Source organism: Oryzias latipes, chromosome 2 (genome assembly GCF_002234675.1).
Source record: "Oryzias latipes chromosome 2, ASM223467v1".
NCBI lineage: Eukaryota > Metazoa > Chordata > Actinopteri > Beloniformes > Adrianichthyidae > Oryzias > Oryzias latipes.
Genome location: NC_019860.2, coordinates 17,876,532 through 17,901,921, shown reverse-complemented (window position 1 = coordinate 17,901,921; position 25,390 = coordinate 17,876,532). Strand labels below are relative to the sequence as shown.

The window sequence follows — 25,390 nt, the reverse complement described above, 5'->3', positions numbered from 1 at the left end:
GTTCATTTCACACAGAAACACAACTTCATCTTTGGGTTTTGCAAAAAAAAAGAAATTTCAGTTAAAACATTTGATGGTTTATCTACACATACATTGTTTTACTTTAATGACTATGCTATTACAAAGTGCCTTTTTTTTCTTTCGATTTTCGATGTTTGTAGTAGGGCTACACGAAATGAGCAAAACTTGCCATATGCGATATTAGTGATCAATATTGCGATAACGATATAATTTGCGGTATATAAACAAATAGCAAAACAACCAAAAACATCATTACCATTTCATTGCAACAGTTTAAAATTTATACTCCAAATGACCCTTGTTGGTGTAGGAGGCAAACATCTAACATAAAGGGCTCTTCTGATTGGTCAACAACGTGAACTGGTCCATCCGATTGGTCAAATGCATAAATGGATTTATTTGATTAGTTAAATGCTGACATAAGATTGTTTTAGCACATTAAAGGTTACTATTTAATGCGATTTTTGCTGACTTTTGCAATATGGATATTGCACTGCTTGATATTGCGATAACGATAAATTTGCAGTATATTGTGCAAGACTAGTTTGTAGCTTTTTCAGCTAATTAGAAATTTTTTATAATATCATAATAATATGAAAACTTTTTTTTAACTAATCCAAACTTCTAGATTTAAAAAATAAAATAATTCTGCTTTTGTAGAAATTATCAATCTGGTTTTATAAAATAAAAGTCCCCCTTTGTAGAAATTATCAATCAGGATTAATAAAATAAAAGTCTGCCTTTGTAGAAAATAAATTAGAATTTCTTAAATAATTTTCTGCTCAAGTAGAAAAACATTGTATAAATTAAAAGTCTGCTTTTGCAATAATAACTCGGGACGGTTTTTGGGTGGCGCGTGAGTCCCAATGGTAGCAGACACCACCCACCTCGGTCCTCTATGCTGTCCGTGATCTTCATCTCCTGGTCCATCTTGAAGCCCTCTCCGGGACCCTCCGCTTCGGCTTTCCGCTGCTCCTCTTGGGGCTGCGTCGGCTCGCTCTGGCCGTTCACCAGCGCGGGCTCCACGGCGGCGGCGGTTCGGTTCGGCGGCGGTTCGGTCATGTTGTCTCTAAAAATGTCTCACCTGCCTGAGAGGAGCCGCTCAGACACAGAGGGAGGGGGGAGGGGGGGAGTCCTCGTGGAGTTGGGATCCCAGCTGCGCCAAATCACATACTGTGCACGAGCCGCAACCGGAAATTTGAGGGTTTGGATTTCAAAAATAAAGGCACAGTTCTTTGTTTTGAAAAAAAAAAAAAAAAAAAGTTGTAAGCTCTTTCTTGCATGTGTTTAAAAAAGTCATTTGAAACGAAAAGTAGGTCATTTGTGTTTGGTATTTAAAGAACAATCCTGTTATGCTGGATAACAATTTAATTAAACTGATATAATAAGACTAATAATTAAAAAGGGGGCAAATCCAAAGCTGTTTTAAAAACATAATTCTACAATAGCTTTTTCTACAAAAGCTTTAGACACACATCTTAGACACACAAATATATAAATAAATGTATAAAATTGTATCTATAACTAAATATTTAATAGAAAGCAATGACTTTTAATAGTCACTGTCGCAGGTAAAGTTATCAAATATTAATACCTATATACTTAATACTTTTACATTTTTTGTATTATTTTTTTTTGTTATTTAGAAAAAATATATCACTGTTTTTATATAGAATGGAATATTTTATTTGTGTTGCACTAAAAGCCATTCTATACCCTGATGCCCATTTTAGAAGAAGTGATCTAATAAGAGTTCAAACGTGGCTATTTCTTTGTTTCTTAATGCGTCTAACTTTCATTCATCTTTAAAAACATTTTGGGGACTTTCGCCGACGCTGACAGACGTCAAATCTGTCCTGTCAAAGTTGAATTAGCAATTTATTTTGAAAGCGTTGACCGGAAGGGGCGCCTCTATCGCGTTTACAGACAGTGAAAGATTGTGCGCTTCAATGATTTGGTGCGCAGAGTCAGGTAACAAATAACAGAAAAAGCCGAGCCGTCCTGTTACAGTCACACCTGCACTCTAATTACGAACATTTGAGGATTCCTAGAAAAAAAAGGAACCAGCAGAAATTATTCAAAAAAGGTACTGGGAAAAATATGGTAAATTTACATCGTCACTAAAAAGGGGAATAAAGATTTTCTGCCTCTTATTTATGTCAATACTTTTTGCAATCACAAACAATAAATAATAATCCTACAAATCACATGAAAATAGAGTTGGTGCTGCTGACCCTTCATTTTTGTCACTTGCTGCCATCTAGAGGATCATTTCAGTACTGCACCACTCACATTTAAATGAATCAAAACGTTGAGGAAAACCAATAAACAAAGCATCAGAAATGAGAGGAAAGAAAAAGACACATTCCATAAACATTGTTAGCCTAATGGGGCACACACCTGCTACATAATAATAATCAAAAGTATCCCATAATGATTGAGATACTTTGCCACAATGCATATGTTGTAGCAAACAAATAAAGAAATGAGGCTCCTGACACAAAACATTTGGGACAACCAGTAGAGAAAAACAACAGCAAATTGTCAAAATAGTGCTAATCCCAAAAAATGCATTTTAATTTTTAAGAAGGGGGGGGGGGGCAGGTTTTCTGTCAATTTAGTGCTAAAACGCTTCAATTACTGGGTCAATTACCATATCAATGGCGAGCATTAACATCACCCAGTAAGGGCCCTTAGGCAAAACCCTTAACTCTACTGCCCCCCGGGTGCGGTTAGGCTGCAGCTCACTGCTCCCCCAGGGGATGGGTCAAATGCGGAGAAGAATTTTCCCATTGTGGGATAAACAAAGTATCAATTATTATTATTATTATTATTCTAGTAAGAAAATGTTAAATGTGTAATCCAAGATCATCTTGTTCAAAAAATGCATTTTTTACTTGTATTTTTTGTCCTATTTAATTGTGGCTGTATAACTAACCTGGTTTGATTATTTATGTCTATTTTCTTAAATTTCTATTTATTAAAATAAACAATATCATTTCATATACAGAGCATATTTTTTTATTTGTGTTGATAATCTATTAAAATGCATCAAATTAGTCAAAACCAAATTGATTTCAATTGAAAATACTATGATCCCACTTTTGTATATTATATTTAGTGCTTTGTGACCCAAATCCTCCAGAAAATGAGATTAACAAGAAATGTAGAGTAACATTTATTCCAGAAAGCTCTAAAGTCACAAGTGGGACATTGTGTAGTTCATATATCTTTTAACTTATGCTGTGTACACTTTAAAATATTTTTTACAGCTAGGATTTTATTTTGAAATCATTTTATGCTAATTTAGAAAGACAAAAGTAAAAGTTTAGGAAGCATCATCCTAATGAAACATAAAAATTGTTTGAAAATCTGGCAGCATTTAAATAATAAGAGACCCTTTTATTTTTCATAATTAATAACATTTATTAAATATTAATAATAAAAACAATAATTAATAAAAAATGTATTGTAATGTATAAATGTCAAGAAAGACACAAATTAAGAGAATATTATATCTTAAATATATTTATATATTTGTTTAAGTACTGATAAAAAATAAAGTAAATATCATAATAAATTAAATATTTATAAATTATTCACTTTTATTGGCGCAAACTCTTGTGGAACCCTCCCCCCCAAAAAAGCATTACACAAAGTGGCCACTAGGGGCGCTGTCAAAAAACACCATTACCGGTTTTTTCGCCGTCGTTGCGTGTTTCCGCCGCCTCGCTCCCTCCCTCCCGATGCTAGCACCGTCGGGCTCGGCTGCGGGAGCGTAATGGCGGTGCACCGGGGACCCTCTACGAAATGGCTCTTCACCCGGGAGCAGCTGGAAAACACGCCGTCCCGCCGCTGCGGAATCGAGGCCGACCGGGAACTGTCCTACCGGCAGCAGGCCGCCAACCTGATCCAGGACATCGGCCAGAGGCTCAACGTGTATCCTTGTTGGTTAGCCGGTAAACAGCTCGGCTAGCGCTGCTAGCTCACTTTAAGCTCGATTTCCCAGCATGCTTCCAATTAGATTTCAGCTTTTATGTTACTATTACGTCATTCGACGTCATCCACAATTCGTCTTAAAGTAATTATTTAAACTTTAAGCTGTTTTGGTGGATGTTCGCTCGCTTTTGCTAAATGCTAGTCGGTAAAGCCATTGTCTGGCCTCTTTCTATTGTTAGCTCCTGACTACGACGCCAAAACAGGGGAGGAAAAAAAAAACCTTACGCACCTAAACGTCATTTATTACAATATCATTTTTTGCAACATGTTTCCTTCAATCTGCTCTTCCGTAATGGGTTTGTCTACGTATTTTCCTCAACTGCGCATTCAGCTCCCAGCTAATAATCAACACCGCCATAGTTTACATGCATAGGTTTTATATGATCCACTCCTTCACCAAGTTCCACAGGAATGTAAGTATTGGGGGTCTTGTGTGTGTGTGTGTGTGTGTGTGTGTTTGTTTGTGGGGGTTTTAATGTGAAGTCCTGGTGTGAACCCGCTTCCTCCCTGGATCACAGATCATCTCTCAGACCACGCTGTTCCTGGCAGCTAAGGTGGAAGAGCAGCCCAGGAAGCTGGAGCACGTCATTAAAATGGCCCATGCCTTCATTAACCCGCAGGAGCCGGCCTTAGACACCAAAAGCAGTGTGAGTTAAGCTTCCGTCTGGCTCCTCTGTTGGCAGATCTGGGGGGTACCACAACTGTCGAGAGTGACCTCTGACCCTCAGGTGGGGAGCATAGAGACCCACTCTGATGGAAGTGCGGTCTTCCACATGTTCTTGTGGCTATATATTAGGAAAATGAAGCCTTCCTGAGTTTTTCTTTATTTAAATTGTGAAAAAGATCGTATGCGTGACGTAGAAACTACAAAACCACAATCCGAGCTGGATTTGGCTCGACACTGTTATTGCTCACCATTTCCGTTGCACCATACGGGTATGTGAACCCTGGACGACCAGGGAGGGTCTTCTTCTTCTTCTTCTTCTTCTTCTTCTTCTTCTTCTTCTTCTTCTTCTTCTTCTTCTTCTTCTTCTTCTTCTTCTTCTTCTTCTTCTTCTTCTTCTTCTTCTTCTTCTTCTTCTTCTTCTTCTTCTTCTTCTTCTTCTTCTTCTTCTTCTTCTTCTTCTTCTTCTTCTTCTTCTTCTTCTTCTTCTTCTTCTTCTTCTTCTTCTTCTTCTTCTTCTTCTTCTTCTTCTTCTTCTTCTTCTTCTTCTACTTTCTAGTGCATATCCGCCACCTACAGTTGGAAGAGGCTTGGTCCAAATTTGGTGAATCTTTGCTCCAGGCTTTCCTTTCCCAGCTCTATTCCGATATATGTACGATAAATATGGAATTATTAATTTCTTCGCCATGATAAATTTTCAACAGGTTGGCCCTTCCGTTAAAAAAAAAAAAAAAAAAGGGTACAGCATTTTTGATTGGTCGAAGTTCTACCTGGTTGAACTGGCAATGCACAGTTAGTAACCACGCGTTTTGTACGCAGAGCCTGAAAACGGTCGTAAAATCTTGCGTAGCTACGCGTGAGTTTTGAACTCAGTAGCCTGATATGTGCTTTTATGTGCATTTACATAAACCTTTCATGGGAAGTGGCTTCTTGAACGGGAGTTGCCAAGAGCGGTGTGAACGTGAACGAAAATGCTGTCTTAGAGAACAGCTTTTAATCGCAATTAAGTAAGGGTTAATGGCCGATGAAGTGTGCGTTATTACTTTTTAACGCACGCCGTGGAAGCCTGAACCGTCCGACGCGAAGCGGATGCCCTAAAAAGTGATAATGCACACTTTGAAGGCCATTAACCCACTTATACCATGGTCACTTACAAAAGCAATACATATTAACCAGTTTTTAGTCCTTTATTTTTGTTTTTTTTCCGATTTGGATCGCTTTTCTCACAAAAAGTGGACTATTTGTAAATAGTCTGCGTCGCGCGGCACCACCCCTGCAGTCAAGATTCGGCGATGTATATACGCTGATCGTCCCGATGGGTTCAGAGAGAAAGTTCACCTCTTACCGCTTGTTTTTGTCCAGATGGTGAAGCTAAAGGTCATTTAAAAGAAGTGATACAAAACATTTAAGCTAGCTGACCGGAACCTCTTTTTTCACCGTGCGGTTATCAGGTTTTAACGCACACCCAGCAGCCAATCAGAATCGAGTATTCAACCGGGACCATGGTATAACAACTTTTAACATTGATCAAAAGAGGATGGGAATTTCTTTTTGTGTTTAGGCTGTTTTCTTGCATTTGATTTGTGGCAAAGCACAAAAATGACAGCGTAGAGTCTCAGTCAGTGTCATTATACATTTTAAATCTCTTGATGATCAACATGCTGATTTTATTGTTGTGTCACACTTTTATTGTGACTCTTATCGCCTTTTACCCTCTTGATCTGTAGGCTAATTTTTGTGCAAATCTTTATTTATTTTCTCCCCAAAAGGGAAAAAATTGAACAAATTCTCCAATTTCTATACAAATAAGGCTTTTATTTCATCAACTATTGTTAGTTGTGTTCCAAATATTAGTAATTCATTATATCCTTCAGAATTGTTTAAAATGACATTTTGCTCACTTTCGCAGCAAAGCTTTTTTTTTTAGCCCTAAAAGCCTTTGGTGATTAAAAGCAGAAAGTGTGTTTGTTGTTATTGTGCGTTGATCCACAGCCATGTTGGTTTCTGTTGTCTGGAAAACGTTTGTTGGTGCGGAGACTAGCTCCATTTAACCGCCTGAACTCTGAAGATCACCAGTTTACCTGGAAAGAGCTTTTATTTTGAAAATTTAAAGCAGATTCTCTTCAACGCTTTGAATCAAAGTCAGATTCATTGAATCGATTTTTTAACTTGAAATGTGAGAAAATCATTTTCTTTTATTGTAGGATCATCTCATCTTTTGTCGTCAAAAGTTGCGTCTTTACAGTCGACCGCTTCTACTCTCCGGTAGTTTTATCAGCCTGGCGGTTTTAGGTCGTCCTCCTTCCTCCCGCATGTGGCGGGACGAGGAGTCAGACGACAACTCCTGACTCCGTTCTCTGTTTCTCGGGCTCTTTCAGGCGTTCCAGCTGCAGGCGCACGAGCTGGTAGTTCTGGAGTCAATCGTGCTGCAAACGCTAGGTGAGTTGTGCTGATGAGACCACCCCGGGCTTTTTTGGTTTTTTAAATTTTGTGCGCTCAAAAGTTTTTTCCCCCCCCATCTCCACCTCTGCAGGTTTTGAAATAACAGTTGATCATCCTCACACAGATGTTGTGAGATGTTCCCAGCTAGTGCGAGGTATTTCTCTCCTTCATTTTTATCGTTTCACGTGTTTCTGTTAACCCTTTAACGCCAGAGCTTCAGCTCCGGCGTTCGTCCGTCTGCTGTGCTTCATCAACCGTTTGCGCAACTACCGTAACTCAAAACGACTCGGAGAAAAGCAGCTGAGCATTCAGAATAATGGTAATTGGGTAAACGGGTAAATCGTTGCGGCGGTTGGAAGAGCGTGTGTTTGTGGCGTTAAAGGGTTACACTTTCTCTGATGTTGCTATAACGACTGTCCAAAGCCATCTAACTGAAATCCTTCTTCTTCTTCTTTTGCAGCAAGCAGAGATTTGGCTCAGACTTCCTATTTCATGGCTACCAACAGGTTATTTTCCTGTTCCCATTATTGCACTGTAATGGCACACTATGGCTTCCTGTCCTGCAGGGTCCCCCTTCCTGTGTCCAACGCCCTGTTGGCGCCTGGTCTCCGGGAACCCCGGTTTGGGGAAGTACCGGCCGGGCTGCTGTGCGGTGTATTGTACAAGGGCTCCCTCTTGGCACATAGGGGTTGAATGTAGTGGTGCTGTTCACCTCTCCGGGTTTTTTTGGTACGGAGTGTCTAAAAAACAAAACACAGAAAAACTCTGAAACGGTAGCCTGAATATAGATTGCGGCTAAAGATTCTTAAACTTATAGAGGTTCTTGGTAAGTATAGTTCACAGTTCTTTCATTTTTCTTTTCCTTTTTTTGTTGACCTTTTGCCCTCAGAGGAGCTTTCAGACTCCAAGCTACACTGCAAACAAAGTTTTAACGCGATAATAAAAAGTTGAGATCTGCTCAAGTTGGGTGATCCGTACCGTCTCCGAGTACGTTTGACCCCGATACGGTATGAAAGTACAGGCATGTTCCTTGGGCTGCCGCCATCGCGTTGCTTTGGACGATCGTACGATTTTGCCAAACCCTTCAACATCAACGCTTTAGCTCCAGTCTTCATGTTTTCTTAAACTACCGTGACTCTTCAATGGTTGACGCAGTTAATGTAAGTCCAACGGACTCTAGAAGCTAAGACGGGCAGCGTTGCGCTGACGCACAATCACTCTACTGGAGCAAAGTGTTGCCACTATCCGTATAAACCAGCTGATACTGACACAGCTTACTTAAGTTCATTTTAGTAAAAGGTTGAAGAGTTTGAAAATTCAGGTTGTGTCTGAATTATTCTGTTCATTTTGTCGTGCTCTCCAAGTCTACAATTCCAAAATCCAGTGCCCTAAAAATTTCCCAGAAGTCTTTATTGTGCATCCATGCTCACTAGATTGGCAAATATAGACCACAATGCATTGCGGGTAACCAATTTTTGCCAAGAAAATGTATATTTTTAAGAAACCATCAACATTTTTATCTTCAAAATGCTTATTTATGTCATGTCATCAATGATATCACACTTGCCTTAAAAAAAACGTAGTGAGCATGGTGTCCGAATTGCTTTTAGGAAAGAAACAATCGACCAACAAAAATGTTGCACATCAGCGCAAGATTCTGCGACAGAATCAATTATGTTGATTGTGTCGCCGGCGACCCCCTAAACAACACACTCTTTGGCTGCAAATCTTCAATCGTTTATTGTGGATTAGCTGACTCTAGCGCACAGAGAAGTCGTTTTTCATGACTTGTTCGCACCGCTGTCCGTCACTTTACGATCTCTTGCATTAGCCGTTTTTTCTCGGCGTCCGAATCAGCTCACTTACGTTGCTTACGTAAGTACTTGACTCTTAAGAAGTGTTGCATTTCAGCACAAGGCTGCTGTTCTCTGCGTCAGAATTTGCTTCGGTCAACGGTCAAACTTATAGTACTCGGGTTAAGCTGGGATGCTAACATCGGCGTGCTGCCCAATTTTGTAACTTAAACACCCCGCAAGGCATAAATCTACTTCGTAAACCAGTAAAAAAAAAAACTAAACGTCTGTTAACCTCTAAAGATTTTATCTTCAACATCGTTTGGTTAAGAAAAATGCATACTGCCACCTACAGTATGGGGGTGGAAGTGTTCTTTGCCTTCAGAGGACATAAATATTGCATTTCAATGTTGTCAGTTCATGCATGTTTAAAAAACCGTTTTTGTCTTTTAGTGTCACCATCCCATAATATTCATAACTGGCAGGTTTGCAGTGTAGTTTGGGATTCAGGGAAAATGAAGCACAGAGGACTTTGGGAGCTTCTGTACACCAAATTGACGATAAAAGCCAAAAATTGAAACAAGGAAAGCTCCCAGCCGAGTTTCTGCAGTGGACCTGAAAACCGTTAACTGTCTGCTCACGTCGGAGTAGAGAATTCCAATCGCAAACATCAAGTCCAAGAAATTGAACTGATGAGTGGAAAAACAGAGCAAGAACTCTCACCTCAAACTGGTGCTTTGAACCAGAAAAGAGGCTCTGATTGGTTAGGACAGCGACAATGTTTACAGAGTTCTGTTTTGGTGTGCAGGCGCCCAAAGTCCAACAGGGTCAGCTTTTTGTGGGACTTGACTCTTATTTTGTAAAAGTTCAGTGATCACAGGAAATAGAAATGTGCTCTTTCTGCTGTGTGCTTGTGTTGAAGGACGACTCGCTGTTTCTTTAAGTTCACACATAACTTCAGCAAAGTTGAAGAACATTTTTAATGGAAACATTTAAAAAAAAAAAGGGCTTTAGTTCTTTTTAATCATCAAAAGGACAATATTTGTTCAATAATTGATCAAATATTCTCTTTCAAATGAAAAACCTTTCTCCATAACAAAGTGTTTGTGTGACTAGACACATTCTGGCTTTAGGAGGTGAGCTTGTGGTTTCATGTTAGGAAGTGTGTTTTTTTTTGTTGTAGAGGCCGGTTGGGCGTTTGTGTTTTAACCCTTGGAGTTTTCCTGCTTCCTGTCTGTCCCTGCAGTTTGCACCTTACCACCTTCTGCCTGGAGTACAGGCCCACGGTGGTGGCATGCGTCTGCATCCACCTGGCCTGTAAATGGTCCAACTGGGAGATCCCCGTGTCCACAGACGGGAAACACTGGTGGGAATATGTGGACCGAACCGTGACGCTGCAGCTGCTCGATGGTGAGAGTCCTCTGTCTTTGGGAAGTTGGTTTGATTTGGACAAATTGATCTGATTCTTTCTCAAATTCGTTGATTCGTCATGTTCCTACAGACGTCTTTTTTATTTTTATTTTTTAACAGGTGTCTAAATAAAGTTAGCTTTAATTAAGCAAAACAGAACTAAAGTGTGAGCTGAAGAAAAAAAAAAGATAGATACGCTGTGCTTTTTTGGACTTTATTAACAATTCTTATTTTCAAATTGCTGCTTAAATGTATAAAATAAATAATTTCACTTAATAATAGATATTTTGTCATCATTTTCCCCAAAAGGTGTGCAGAAGAAAAACAAATAAACCAAATACCTTCCATAACGGTTTTTTCCTAGTAAACAAATCCAACCCAGAATCAACAGTGACATCTAGTGGCCAATTTAAGCCACAGCATCCTTTCAATTAATGCATTTTACTTAAGGTTGGATTCGTTCAAACCAATTCATTGTTTAGTCTTTACATACATTGAGGAGAAAAAGTATTTGTCCGTCAAAGATTCTGCAAGTCGTTTTAACATGGTTGCTGGGTAGCTCGGTTGGTATCCAGGGTTCGATTCCCGGAGGGGAATAAAGAAATGGTACTGGGGGCAATTAACATCACCCTTTGCGCTACTGCCTCCCGATTCAGCTGCACCTCACCACCACTTGGGTCAAATGCCGAGAAAAATTTAAATAAAGTATAATAAAATTAATAAAATAAAAAGCTGAGTTTGGTCTGTGATGCTCCTCATAGAAACACTTAAGCCGTGAGACGGAAAATCAAATTTGTTTGTATAACGGAGCAGAAAACATAAGAAAGGTTCGCCCGGATGTTTTGTAATGGATCGTCAAAACTGATGGCTTCAAACTCAGAAACCTCTGTGTGGTTTTCAGAACTCACCCATGAGTTCCTGCAGATCCTGGAGAGGACGCCCAGCAAACTGAAGAGGATACGGAACTGGAGGGTAAGCGATGGGGCTTTTCCCGCCGCCGCGGCGCCGTGTGGATGGACCCGCCCGCTCAGGTCTCTCTGCGCTTTTGCTCTGCAGGCGATCCAAGCTGCTAAGAAACCAAAGACGGAGGGCGCCGCCGTGGAGCCCACCTACCAGGGGGCGTCCTTAGAGGGCCTCCCTGGCAGCAACTCCTTCTTCTCCTCCAGCTCAGACCCCGACGCCATGGCGGGCCTGAACAGCATCCCGGCGCCCTACAGCCTGTACCAGAATCTCAGCGACCAGTTCTCCCAGCCCCCCCACTCAGACTTCACGCTGGTCAAGCACAAACCTAAAGCTGCTGGCGGCGGCGACCACCAGCAGCTGGCGGCGGCGGCCGCCTTTTCCCGCTCTCAGAAAGTGTTGACTCTGGAAAGGTACAGAGAGAAACAGGCGGCGGAGCTGCAGAACGGCGTGAAAGAGGAGCCGAGCACGGACATGTACATTCCCCCGACCCCCCACCACCACCACAAGAAGCACGACGGCAGGAGGGACAAGCCCGGCTCCAAGAAGCCCCGGGCGGCCGCCTCCTACGCCGACGGCGGCTCCTCCACCAGCGAGGAGCTGAAGATGCGAATCAAAGTCTCGTCGGAGCGCCACGGCGGCTCGGAGGCGAGCAAAGACAAGCACAAAGGCCACCGCCACTCCAAACACTCGTACTCGCTCACGGCGGGGGGCAGGGCTGCCCTGGAAAACGGATCCGCCCGAGCCGTGGGCGGCCACCACGGCGACCCTTCCGGCTCGTCCCGCAAGAGGCCGCACGCCGACGGCCACCACCACCACTCGTCCAAGAGCAGCCGCTCCTCCAAAGGAGGCTCCTCCCACTACTCCTCGTCCTCTGAGGGCGGCCAGAGGATGATGGAGCACCACGACGGGACGAACGGCATGATCATATCCAACGGCCAGCACACCGACTACAAAAACACTTTTGACATGCTGGACTCTCTACTAAGTGCCCAAGGAATGAACTTGTAGCCGCGGAGCCGCCGCCGCCGTTTAGGACGACTTTTCTAGAATTTTAAAGAATTTTATTTGTTTTAAGTTATCTGCGTCGACGAACATCGAGTTTTAAAATAAAATAACATTAATCTAAACCGCGACTTTGAACAGAAAACGATTGTCTGCATGTTTAAGTCACGAAAGAGAAAACTGGTGATTGCAAACATTTCATTATTCTCATTATTCCTTTGAAGTTCAAAGTTTTTGTTCCACTAAAACAAACAAAATAAAAACCTCTCAGGTCTTGAACTTTTAGGATTAAAAGTCTTCTACCTGTATCCGTGGAGATGCATCACCTTCACGTGCCGGCAAAGACGAGCCGAACTGCTATTTAACTGGGTTGTTCCTTCAGAATAAAAGCACCGCAGGGACGACTGTGACGTGTAGACTCGAAAACCAAGCTGCTGCATCTGCTGTGACAGAAACGTGATTGAAAGTAGTCACTCGCTTTTCAGTATGATTCATGTTCTTAAAAACAGACCGAAAAAACTCTCCTTGTGTGTACATAGGGCTGTAGTTCGGATTCAAGCTGTTGTTTATTGCATCAGTGATCAGTCTAAACTTTATTGTATTATGAGATCCAAAGCAGGCTGTGTTATGAACATTTATGTAATCGGAGCCCAAATAAAAGATGTTAAAGTCATTTTCTTTCTGATTGCAAGACGCCGACGCTGCTCTTTTATTTTGAAATGATGGGGAAAGTGCTATGATGAAACGTCTGACTGGTTGAAACACCCTCAAAAAAAAAGGAAATAACTTTTTAATTGAGCAAAATTGACATTTCAGAGCTTCAATATTGAAAGAGTAAGCAAATTCAGAACTCAAACGTTCCCAGAACACTTCTAAATGTTTTTTTTTTTGTAAAACAAGGACTCTGGAAGGAACCATCTGCACCGTCTTTTCTTTTTCTACGCCTGCATCATGGAAATCTGCTCCTGCGATGTTCCAGCAGCTTTCCTTGTTTCCACTTTAAGACGAGAACAGGGCTTTATTGTTCTGCTTCTCTGGCTCAGGGAGACGGCTGGATCACGAGGCGTTCTGGGATCTGTCGACAGAACAGCCCGCTCCATCTGTCCTCTCCGCACAAACCGATCCGAACGCAGAGCATTAAAGAAAACAAACAGAACTTTCCCAAGCAGAACTCCAAAGGGTCTTTAAAGATTAACTTAGCTCTGTTTTTTATTATCAGTACCTGTTAGGATTTGCGATTCCCCTACGATTTGGTTCAAGATACGATTTGTGTTTTACAAAAATCAAAAAATTCCTTTAAATCCTCTTCCTTTTATTTTTTATTTTATTTATTTTCTTAAACTAAGCCTGGTGTAATTTAATAAAATTAGGTCTTAAATCCATCCTAACACACTGGTTCAACACTGTTGACATATGCAAGAGCATTTCCTTCATTCTGGGAGACGCTAAACCATGAACCCCTGATGTCAGAACAGCAAAAGTGGACCTGAACTGGGTCAGCCGTAATGACCGACCACCATAACCCTTGTTCTATCTTAGATGACCCCACCCTCACACTGACGTGTTCTCCCTACCATGACAAAGGTGGATAAAGGTGGAAAGATTTCATGTAATCCATGGAAACCAGTGAAGATCACAAATCATTGAAGAAAAAAGGTTCAGCGCACTGTCTAGTGGGTCTAGATGACCCAACTCCCAATGGTAAAGTGCCTAGGATAGCACAAGGGATAAAAAGGCTCTGAAAACGGGCGGTTGGCCTGAAAGAAGCCTGACCGCGTTCGTTGACTCCACCCACGTCGCCAAAAATGTGCTGATATAGCAAACTGAGCTGTCAAAATGTGGTTTGAAGAATTAAAAAAAAGGCTCTTATTTCTAATCTACGGTAAGAATTTTTACATTTTGAAGGCATGTACGCAAAATAGTTCACAGGTAATGATAGCGAAATGATGAACAAAGCGAATCCATTTGAGTCTCTGTCATCGGAAACATTACAAAACTTTGAGGACGTTAAAAAGACTTTTTTGGAAAATACCGGTAGTTGTGTTGCCAAAGATTGTCACTTTTATTCAAAATAATTCCATTGCATCACATATATACAGCTATGGAGAACTGTTCTCCCATAAGTGGAACTTTATTTTGAAATTCTATATTTTTTTGGCTAATATGCAAGACTTTACAGGAATTTTGTGTGTGTGTGTGTGTGTTTTTTTTATGTCAGCCCTAAAAAGTTAACTCTCCAAAATTGAATGAAATTAGGTTTTCTAAAATGCACCACCTGAACTGTTTTGAAAACTTCTTCATTTTCCTTTCGGCTTTCCCCTTCAGGGGTCGCCACATAAATCTCCTCTTTGGTCGTCCTCTCGCCCTTTAGCCTGGCAGCTCTGGACTCGGCATCCTTCTACCAAAACATCCACCGTCTTTGTCTGGCCTCTCTTGACTTCATCTCCAAAACCTCTCCCTCCGTTCCATCCTGGTCAGTCCCAAAGAGAATCTCAGCATCTTCAGCTCTGCTCCCCGTCTTCTCCTCAGATTCACCGTCTTTAGGCCCAACAACTTCTATCTCCTATCACACATTTTTCTCTACCCATTTACAACCTGCCTCCACTCGCTTCTTCACTTCTTCTCCACACCCTCCATGCCTCTGGACTGCTGACTTTAACCCCTCCACCTTCTTTATGTCATCTATAAGAACACCAGAAAGGTTCTTCGGGTGTTTCAGTAGTCAAATGACTCGAGTATCCGAGTTAGCTTCGTTTTAGAACTGGTCTAAAAGCAGAAAATTTAAGCTCGCATTTGCCGCCACTCTTCCCACCATTTGGCTTAATAATTAAAACAGATTTTAACTGAGAATTGTGGAATAATTGTCATCTTTCAGCAGATTGTGTGTCTTCTTCTATTCAAACCTGCTGCTTACTTTGAACGCTTGTGAACTTTTGACGGGTTCTTCTTTGCGCCTCTTCCTTTATTTCTATTGCAGGGTTTTTTAAAAAGAAAAGAGCCACTTTCCTCGTCTCGTCCTCCATTGGATGAAGGAAATCTCGGCAGATTAGCATCTCCAACTGGATCACCGTGTACGAAAAAACGTGTTGCTATGGAATCACCTCTTTGATGTACATTAGCTTGATTAGATGGAGCATCGTCTGACGTGGTTTTGAAGTTCAGACATTTATTCATTTTCTTCTACAAACAAACCTGAAAATAGAACAAGAAAATTAATTTCAATGTGGTTTATTTTTTTTAACATATGGATCTTAAAATCTCAATTTTAGGACATCAAATCATACCGATTACCTCAAATCTGTCTCATTAAACCGTTGGTGTAGAATCCCCCACTTCCCGTCATCCATCTGTTTACACTCTCTCCCACTACTTTACATTAACATTAACAAACATTAACAAAATAGGCGAACAGTTCTGGAGCTATGCTATCGTACAGTTTAGACCCAGATGCCAGCTCGGACGAGGAAAAACAAAGACGTACAGGTGGAAGCATCACCAGCGTGTTCGATCTTTGTCAAACGTCGTTTATTTTTTCTGTCTGCTCCTGATTCACAACGATCCAGATAGAGAAATTCTCAGAAATTAGGTATTGAGCTTCATTTCCTAATAAATGTCCGCCATCGTCAGAAAAACGCCACAAAAAACACAGTTTTTCATTAGAGGGATTCTATTCAGACTTTGAACGCGCATACAGAAGTGAGAAATGAAAAGAACCGCAGAATCAGGCGGATGTTTATTTCATCCTTCCTACTTCTGAAGATGCAACAGAGGAATCCACCTCTAAATATCTGCATTTTTTTTATAGTTTGCCTTCAGAACCTCATGGCGTTTTGGGGCGACTGAATGGATTTTACTTTGTAATGTCAATATAGTGATGAGAACTCCCTTTTTTTAGTTTTTTTTTTTTTTGGTTCTGAGGTTCAGCTTTCTCCTCCGTGGTTCACTGGAAGGCTGGAACACGAGTTCTCGATAATTAAGTATCTCCACGAGCAGTCGCAGCAAGTATTACCTTCTAATTTTAGACCGGGGGGGGGGGGGGGGGGGGCAACAGGGAAATTCAGCGGGAGGACGTCAGTGAAAACTCAACCATCTGGACCTGCTCGCATGCCGGGTAGGAGGGTGATGATTTTATTTTAGGCAGCCTCTCCAACCGAATGAGCTGAACGCCTACTGCGGCGAGAAGAGCAACAAATCCCAGAATAATAAGCAATCTGAAAAAGAAATCATCGTCCAAGAGGGTAATTAGACTAAGTTTTATTACTCCAAAGATGGCTCTTTTTGTTCTTTTCTATTTACATTTTTCTGAAAACTTCCAAAAAGTATTTTATAAACCAAAACGTTTTAACCCAAAAAGTCCACTAGATGGCAGTATGACACCGATCCTGTCCTTGGACTCCCGCTCAAACAGATCAGTAGCATCATTTTCAGTTTTTCCTTTTCTTTTCAGACTGTGTGGAATAACCTTGGAAAGAAGGAAAGGATGCGGGCTCTCATGAATCTGAGGTGCCTCTTCATTACCGATCCTCAGTCGCAGCAGCTTCAGCTCTGGACCACATCCATCCAATTAGCAGATAGCTGGGCGGCGGGGCGAGAGTTCGGTGGGTGGTCCAGGACGTGTGGCGGCACTCGGGTCATTTCGGCTGTGAAGTCCATCAAAGGGGTCTTTTTTTTGGGTGTTTTTTTTTTTTTTGCGGATGGCAGCGTGTGCCGCACTCACGCCCATGTGAGTCCTAATGCAAACGATGGCCGGGAAATGGCGCTGGAAAGTGGCGTAATTATAAGCCATTGAAAGTCCATTGTCATTTCTGTCTGAGAGGTCTCTCTTGAAAAATCAGGAGCCGATGGAAACCCTTCTAAGTACCTGAGGTAGAGCTGGAGGGGGCTGGAAATGACTGGGCCTGAGCTGCTATTACCGCACGCTATAGCACCATTATGCCCGGTGATTGACAGGAGCCGGAATTAGACCGTCTTCCTGGGGCAGTTCACTTTTTGTGTCTAACCGGCGTTGCGACTTCTCACCAGGTAGCATAAAAAAAAGCTAATAGATCGTTGCCACCTGTTCCCCCGCGAACGAGACATGATTCCACACTTTAACTTGGTCATTATCCCCTTTACTGCCCCCGTTTATCTCTGCGCCTCGCTGAAAGAGCATCCTCTGGTGGCCCCCACACCAGAGATTCATGTCTGCGGTGGGAACCCTCGCCGCACCAGCTGTCCTTTAAAAAGAAACACAGTTGATGTGAAATGTACCCCCCCCCCCGCCCCAAACCACTCGTCCCAAATCATCAATAATTCACCCGCTTCGACATTTGAACTAATTATGGAGCACCGATGGCCTATTTGAGCGGGGTCCTGTCAGATGAAAGCCGGGTCCCTTCCTGACAGCGGCGGAGGGCTGGACCCATTAAAATGAATGGGGGAGCCCTCTCTTAACAATCACAACACACACACACACACAAAGGGAGACTGCTGCCTCAAACACTGCACCCACACAAGCCATATTAATAAAAGGACATGAATTGCTTCCTCAAAACACCCACACCAAGGCACAAACATGACGCGCAACAGCGCCTCGCGCGCAAACGCACACAGCAACCGGCGCAGCGCGGCACGGCCCGCCACCTGTGTGGGTTGTTTGGCCTCCTCATCCAGACCTCTCTGGTTTTAATTAGCCCACCGCTGAAGTGTTTTCCTTTTTATATTCTCTGAAGGGTGATGATAACGGCTACAGCCGAGATGGAGGCTCTCCGCTGGTTTGTTTCATTAGGGAGAGCATAATGACCCTGCAATCACAGCACCAAGGCAAGACTTCCCCTAATAATTATTTCCCTCCTAATGGTTCAGTTTATACTCCACTATTGCCTTTGTCATCAATGCCCTGCTACCGTTCACCCTGGGGGGGTAGCAGGAATATTCCACGTTCTTGGACTCTGGTGCGGATCAAAAAAAATGCTAACCGTTTACCTCCATAGATGTCGCCGGTAACCCCTTCCGTATTTTTTGGAGTACAAGTTTTTTTTTGTTTTTTTTGCACAGTTCAGGGTTGGACTGATACTCAGGTGTGACTTATATAAATAAAAACAGGCTCATGTGATCATTATTTTCCCACTAAGAACCACTAGAGGGCTCTGTATGGGTGTGCATCAGTATTTGCTACCAACAGCAACGCAGAAGAAGAAGCGTCGGACGAAGAATTCAATGGATTTAGGGATTTAAAGTGACACAACCAGTTTAGTTGACTTGTTAACATGCTCTGTAGCCTATGGTTATCAGAATAATTGTTAATCTGTACGCTGAAACAGCCTTCTGGACACTTCCTCCTATGTTTCATGAGGCTCAGGGACGTGGACAGGATCTTAGAGGGCCAGGAAAAGGGCAGCAAAAACATTTATTTTGCGTCTTATAAACAATACAGAAATTAAGTAAAATTTCAAAATAAACCACTAATAGATAACTACTCAGTTATGATACTTGTGCAGATGAAAGTCATACAATCATGCTTTTTTAATGTAAACAAACTATTGTTAACATGAGTTTGTTCACTTTATCATAGATTTGGAAGACATCAAAGCAATAAAACACTGGAGGCTGCTTATGTATTGTACAATGTGCTGCAGACATAATCAACATGACTCATGTTTATGGTATTATTTTCAAAAATATTTTCTGTGTTTTATTTTGGACTTCTTTTACCAACTTCCTGTCGCTGCACAATCTGCTCTGTGTTGAATTGATGTTCCATCAAGACGTCACAAGTGAAAGTGACTCCTTGACTAATTTAGAGCGTTTTTCTGAAATATGAACCATATTAAAACTTTGTTAAATCAGTGGACGGCCACTAGTTAGACCAGAACTCACAGGTACACGTTGCTTCACTGTGAGACAGCAGCTTCTCTCCCAGCTGTTCCTAACTCTTTGGCAGCTCTGAGTCTGAGTGGAGCCACAAAGACAGAAGCGGCAGCTCAGAACCTGAAATGGGTTCTATAGAATACCGGGGGATTTTGTGGCCACATTTTTTGTCTAGTATCTCTAATAGAAATTTATTAAGAGTGCATTAATTCTAGCATTAGTTATTTTTATCTATCCCCTTATTAAGATTTGCCTTTCATGATGAAACAAGCGTTCTTGGTCCCGTATTTTGTTAAATAAATGTCTCCGAAAAGTGCGACTTAAATATGATTTTATCTTCTTTGTTGTGTTTCTTTTTTTTTTGGCTTCAGTACCATTAACTCCCAGATGCATTACAGTAATAAAAAAAAACAGGGTAAATAACATAATCTCTTTGTACTACTGTAACTCTTCGACCCTTTCGGGCCTAAAGGGTCCATTTGGGTTATTTGCCAAAAGTTTAGGCAATAAACCCAATTTTGACATCATCGGATGCTTTTCTCACCTGCGGTGAGTGTTGCAATTCGTTAGAATTACGTACATCGCGTAAACGGTTGAAGAGTTGCAGTAGTCCAGAGGACGTCAACATTGGAGTCGAAGCTCCAGAGTCAAAGGTCCAACAGAGTAAAGGAAGGGTAGGTAAGAGGTGCAGGTACTTAGTGCAACCCAATAATTACTCTGCAGCCTTAAAGAATGGCTTACAATGAGAGTAAAACCATTATACCTATTTTCTTGTTTTGACACACAACTATAGTTAAAATATGAAGGCAAATGTCAAATAAGTTTTAATTGAGTTTTTTCAGTTTCAATGCTGTTGCAGTTTCCGAAGGCTAAATGTAAAACTAGCATGTAGCTTAATTTAGCTGGAGGATGCTTGAAAAACCTTTTAGAACATTTACTTACATTTCAAAGGATGTATCAATTGCAGAAAAAAAAAAGATATTACAATGATAAATATTATTCGGCTAAAAGACAAGATCAAAGAGCCCAGAGAAGCTAAGACATCGTCTGCAGAGCAGCAGGAGTTCATTACAAATTTGCCTCCGAGTCGTGGGTGGGACTGTGGGTCTGGAGAAACCCCGCCCCCTCTTACCCTTCACCATTGCTGAGAGCTCTCCCGCTAGCTTACAGCCCCTCACAACCCCAACCCAACATTAGCGGTGCAATAAAAACGGCGATTTTTCATCTGCTCCTGATTCACAACGATTTAGATAAAGAAATACTCAGAAATGCAATTTTAAGCTTCATTTTTGTACACACACACATTAACAGACACACACACATATATGTCCTTCATCAGGCAAAATGCTACAAGAACGTATTAACGACACCCAAAAAACACCATTTTCATTACAATAGGTCCTTAACGTACTAAAAGAGCGTCTGATCACAAAAAGCTTGGCTCCAAAAACAACAGCTGTGCCACAAGACGATCTATATACTATTTTGTAAGTAATCACCAAGTTACCAAGTTTAGTTTTTCACCCGGTGGAACAGAGGTAGCTCACCTTAAACGAACTGGTTTCCATGGTAACGACTCATGAGTGATAACCTAAAAAAGCAGTGATTCATTGAGGCCAACTGGGTTTTGTGTGAAAAAAAATTAAATTCAGAAGAGCTTTGATGTTTCTGTCACGCTAGAAAAAAAAAACAGGAAAGATAAGATGAAACCAAAAAGACAGTAGTAACTTCCTGAACTGTTGTTCTGACAGGACACATGGATGTGTGGTCGAACTTAGCAGACATCCGAAAACTTCCTGCTACTTAAAAAAAACCCAACAACAGCGTTTTGGATGGTCGGGTTTCTGTGGAAGATGCAGCTCGCTGTCGACTGACTACCAGTCAGGAACTGAGAAAAAAACCCCAAACATTATGGATTATGAGGCTGAGTGGGAGAATGAGGAGGAGGATGAGTTGCTTATTGAGAGAACTGAATTGGAAAGGTGGGAGTTGAGGCATTCCAGAGCCAGATTTGGGTCGACACAGCATAGAAATCTGTTTGCAGCAGCATGTCGACGCAGTGGGGAGCGCTGTCAGGGCCTTATTTATATTTGAAAGCGGAGAAGCACTGGTAAAAGCAGTGACTTTCGTTGTAGGATCTGATAGTGGTTAACGCTTTAAGTGTGATGCTCAAATATTGTTTAGAGGTTTTTTTTATGCGCCATGCCAGACGGGCATTTCTTTCTTTGCCTGCCAGCTTGTAATGCTGAGTAAACACAACAGCAAAAGAAACAAACAAAAAAAAAATGCTGCTGAAACATCCACAATTTTCCATCAATAATCTCCTTAATAAGAAAAGAAAGCATGTGTAAAAGGCGGTGACTCATGTGTGCATTTGTGGGTGTAACATCGCTAATCCTCCATGTGTTGGTGAGAAATATCCAGAAGATGCACCTGCTGCAGGATAATTCCTCCTGTGCGCATTCATGCCCCCTTATTACCGTCTTATTTTTGCTTTAAACCAGCTGCTCAATTATTTCACTAAAGAACAATCTGTCATTTCAGAAGTCAAGCTTAAAGGACGCACATGTGACTCTATAAACACCTTATGAAGTATATTTGCTGGTCTGGACTTATTACACACAATATCCTAAAAGAGACTAATTACTAGGCAGTACTCTTTGCTCTATCTGTAACCCTTGTGCTATCTTAGATGACCCCACCCTTACATTGACGTGTTCTCCCTACCATGACAAAGGTGGAAAGATTTCATGTAATCCATGGACACCAGTGAAGATCACAAATCATTTAAGAAAAAAGGTTCAGAGCACTGTCTAGTGGGTCTAGATGACCCACCCCCAATGTTAAACTGCCTAGGATAGCACAAGGTTTATAAATGTGATACTTATATTACTTATTTATTTGTTTGTCTTGTTGTAAACAAGTCCCCAAAAATCCAAACATTTTTAATGGCGGCTGAGAGACTTTTCCAAACTACTTCATTAGACACATCTGTCCAATTGCTCGTCAACCCAAATTCCTAATCAGCCAATCAAATGGCAGCAACTCAATGCATTTAGATGTACGTAGGTTGTGTCTGAATTCCCACCCTAACCCCTAACGACTAAAAGACGATATAGTGCGGCATTATGTAGAGCCCTGAATTTAAAAGCAATTCGGACTCCACGCTCACAACTTTTTTTTTTTTTTAACGGCAGACACGACGTTATCGATTTCATGAAGTTAAAATCTAATTAAAATTAGCGTTTTGCGACGATTATTTTGAGTTCACCTTCTGAAGATAAAAATGGTTGATGGTTTAATAAAAAAAAATACATTTAAATACATATTTTTGGTAAAAAATGTTCCGACGCAATGCATTGTGGTCTATATTCATCGATCTAGTGAGCATCGATGCACACTAATTTTTCGCAGAGACTTCTGGGAAATTTCCAGGGCACTGGATTTTGGAATTGTAGATTTGGACAGCAGTACAAAATGGCGAACGCACTATATAGTGAGCTATATAGGCGTTCGGGTGGGAATTCAGACGTAGACTTGGTCCAGACGATCTGCTGCAGTTTAAGCCCAGCATCAGAATGAGGAAGGAACGTGATCGAAGTGACTTTGATCAGTATTGCAGAAACTGCTGATCGACTGGGATTTCCACCCACAACCATCTCCAGGGTTTACAGAGAATGGTCCAAAGAAGAGAAAATATCCAGTGAGCAGCAGTTCTGTGTTGATGCCAGAGGTAAGAGGAGAATGGCCACACTGGTTCCAGCTGATAGAAAGACCACAGGAACTCAAAGAACCGTTGGTTCCAACCGAGGTCTGCAGAGGAGCATCTCTGAACAACACGTCCAACCTTTGGTCAGATGGGCTACAGCAGCAGAAGACCACACCGGGGTGCCACTCCTGTCATCTAAGAACAGAGAGGGAGCTTGTGGCCCGCCGACTGTAGCACCTACATCACTGCTAATAGCTTTTTCCAAATGGCATTTTTTCATCTAGTCCTGATTCATAAATGGTTTGAACTAGGGCAGGGTATATAAAATTGATTCATCGATCCAAGCTCAGTATAGATTGATCTTTTATGACTTTCCTTATCCGGTGACTTAACACAAAACATCAGTGCACCCAAGGTCAGCTAGCTAAATGCTAACGTATAATGGAATTTCCCATAGGACGGCTAATGCTAACGCTCGGTCGACCTAAACATCCATTGCTGACTAAGTGAACAGCTTTATAGACTCACACTCTTTTGAGGAAACTTTTTTAAAAAGTAACCATTAATGGTACAAACATACATAGATTATTCATGTATTTCTATACAAATATGTCTAAATGTGTAAACTGGGTAAATTCAAAATTTAATCGTATGGATCGAAAGAATCATATCTATCCAGGCTCGAGTGAAATGAATCGAATCTGGAATTTAGTGGTGATACCCAGCCCTAATGTGAACATCTATACTCAAAAAAGCAATTTTACTCTTCATTTTCTTTTCAAGTGTCTTCCATAATCAGAAAAAGAACATAGTAATAAAACCAAAAACACGATTTTCATTCTTTAACTGTTTAAGTAGAGCCTAAAAACTGAACGCCAGCTTTAGACTCATCAGGCTTTTAAGGTGTGGCAGATAAAAAAAACAAAAAAACAACATAAATTGGTACAACCCTCTGAACTGGTATTTTCTACATTTACTCACAGTAATAATTAGTGTGTTTGCATCTTTATTAGCAGAAACTTTGTAACATTAGAGTTGCTCACCCTGTAGTGTGCCACCACGCGAACAACTGTCGCAAAAAATTACATATTTCGACTAAAACTTCTGGTTTGTCTATTAATTTTGATTTGTCAAAGTCTATGAATCTTTCATTTTTTCGGGATCTGATCATAAATAAATCAGGAAAGTGTTTTTTTTTTTTTTTTTCTGTGGGGCCCCGTACCATGTGACCCACAGACCAGTACCAGTCTGTGGCCCGGGAGGAGAAGACCCCTTGATTTAGGGAGCAATTATCTTGCATAACTTTAAAAAAAAACATCTTTTTAGTAAAGCTTTTACATAGTTTTTACTATTTTTTTTATATTAATGGTGAAATTTGTATGTGTTGGGTTTTTGTGTGTTTTATTAATTCATTTATTTTTCTTTTTATTTGTATTATGTTTACTTTGTTTGTTATTTTTAACTACTATATATTTTTTTTATCTTATTTTTAGTTTTTTTCTTTCTCTGGGAAACACTTTGAGATGCTCTGTAGCATGAAAAGCGCTGTATAAATAAAGTTGAATTTGAATTTGAACATCCATCTTTCCTGCAGTCATAAATTACAAAAGAATGGAGCGATGACCTCATTCTGGTCTTATTAAAACTTTACTTTAGGTGAAAAAAACTTGTTAATACATGATTTTAATTGACCTTAAATCAAAGGCAAACAATGCAAAGGTGTATTAAAGAAAAAAAGATTCAAGCAAAAATGTAAATTTAACCTCAACTCATAAATCTATATATTTTACAGGCTTTAAACAAGACACAGAAACAACAACAACAGCATAGAATGCTTTGAAAACATTCATTAAAAGCTGCTAAAAGATCCATAAAAGAACAAAACAAGAGAAATAGAAAAACATATCACATGCCAATAGAGGTAAATATAAATAAATGTGTGTAATTTACCACGTCTATAATAATCTGAATTAAATTCTTATTACTGGGCTTCAGGATTTCGATGGTGGTCATTTGTAACAGTAAGGACGACTTTGCCTCCAAACAAGGACAGGCTTTGATCCAAACTTTCTTTTTTCTATTTTTCTTTTCTTTTCTTTTTTGCCGCCATGTCTCCTGCAGAAGTTTTCTCTCTTACAGAACAGAAATCGGGTCAGAGTGAAGTCCTCACCGCCACAATCTGTTGGATGACGAATGGATCATCCGCCATCAGCTGGCGCCAGACAGCAAACACCAGATTCGCTGTTATTTATCTGCTGCACACTGAGCTGCCGCTAATACAGTCACTAATACGGCCGATGAAGAGGGAGATTCGGCCGGCGATGGCGTATAAACCCCTCTGGAGCCGATGGTCAGGCGGGAAACTCCCGTTTCTGCAGGTAACACCTCGCTCCTCTTCTTCCACGCTGGAAAGCTGCCAGCTCCCACATAATTAAATAAGATTTATATCATCACAGAGCATAAATTGTGTGGGCTGGTGGTGAACACTGATATGACCAATCCCTCCCCCCACCACTACTACCACCACCACCTCTTTTC

The 25,390-nt window shown here is 41.1% G+C and overlaps 2 protein-coding genes across 3 annotated transcripts in view; one reads left to right on the top strand and one right to left on the bottom strand.

Annotated features, from left to right (window-relative positions):
• Positions 1–1,255, bottom strand: part of tmem163 (transmembrane protein 163) — a 34,243-nt gene extending 32,988 nt beyond the window's left edge. Inside the window, exon 1 of the mRNA XM_004066573.4 lies at positions 909–1,255. Coding sequence (XP_004066621.1) covers positions 909–1,083 — 175 coding nt within the window. The 5' untranslated portion in view covers positions 1,084–1,255. The remainder of the gene's footprint in view (positions 1–908) is intronic.
• Positions 1,256–3,711: 2,456 nt separating this feature from the next.
• LOC101157196 (cyclin-T2) lies at positions 3,712–12,985 on the top strand. Of its 2 annotated transcripts, XM_023965499.1 has the most exons (10): positions 3,712–3,960; positions 4,352–4,433; positions 4,539–4,667; positions 7,063–7,123; positions 7,218–7,280; positions 7,587–7,632; positions 10,166–10,329; positions 11,231–11,301; positions 11,386–12,305; positions 12,339–12,985. In XM_023965499.1, exons 1-9 carry the CDS (start codon positions 3,803–3,805, stop codon positions 12,298–12,300), a joined length of 1,689 nt encoding a protein of 562 aa, XP_023821267.1. In that variant the 5' UTR covers positions 3,712–3,802; the 3' UTR covers positions 12,301–12,305; positions 12,339–12,985. The 2 variants fall into 2 exon arrangements, with proteins under 2 accessions (XP_023821267.1, XP_023821262.1); XM_023965494.1 differs by having other exon boundaries at positions 3,713–3,960; positions 11,386–12,985.
• The last annotated feature ends 12,405 nt before the right edge of the window (positions 12,986–25,390 follow it).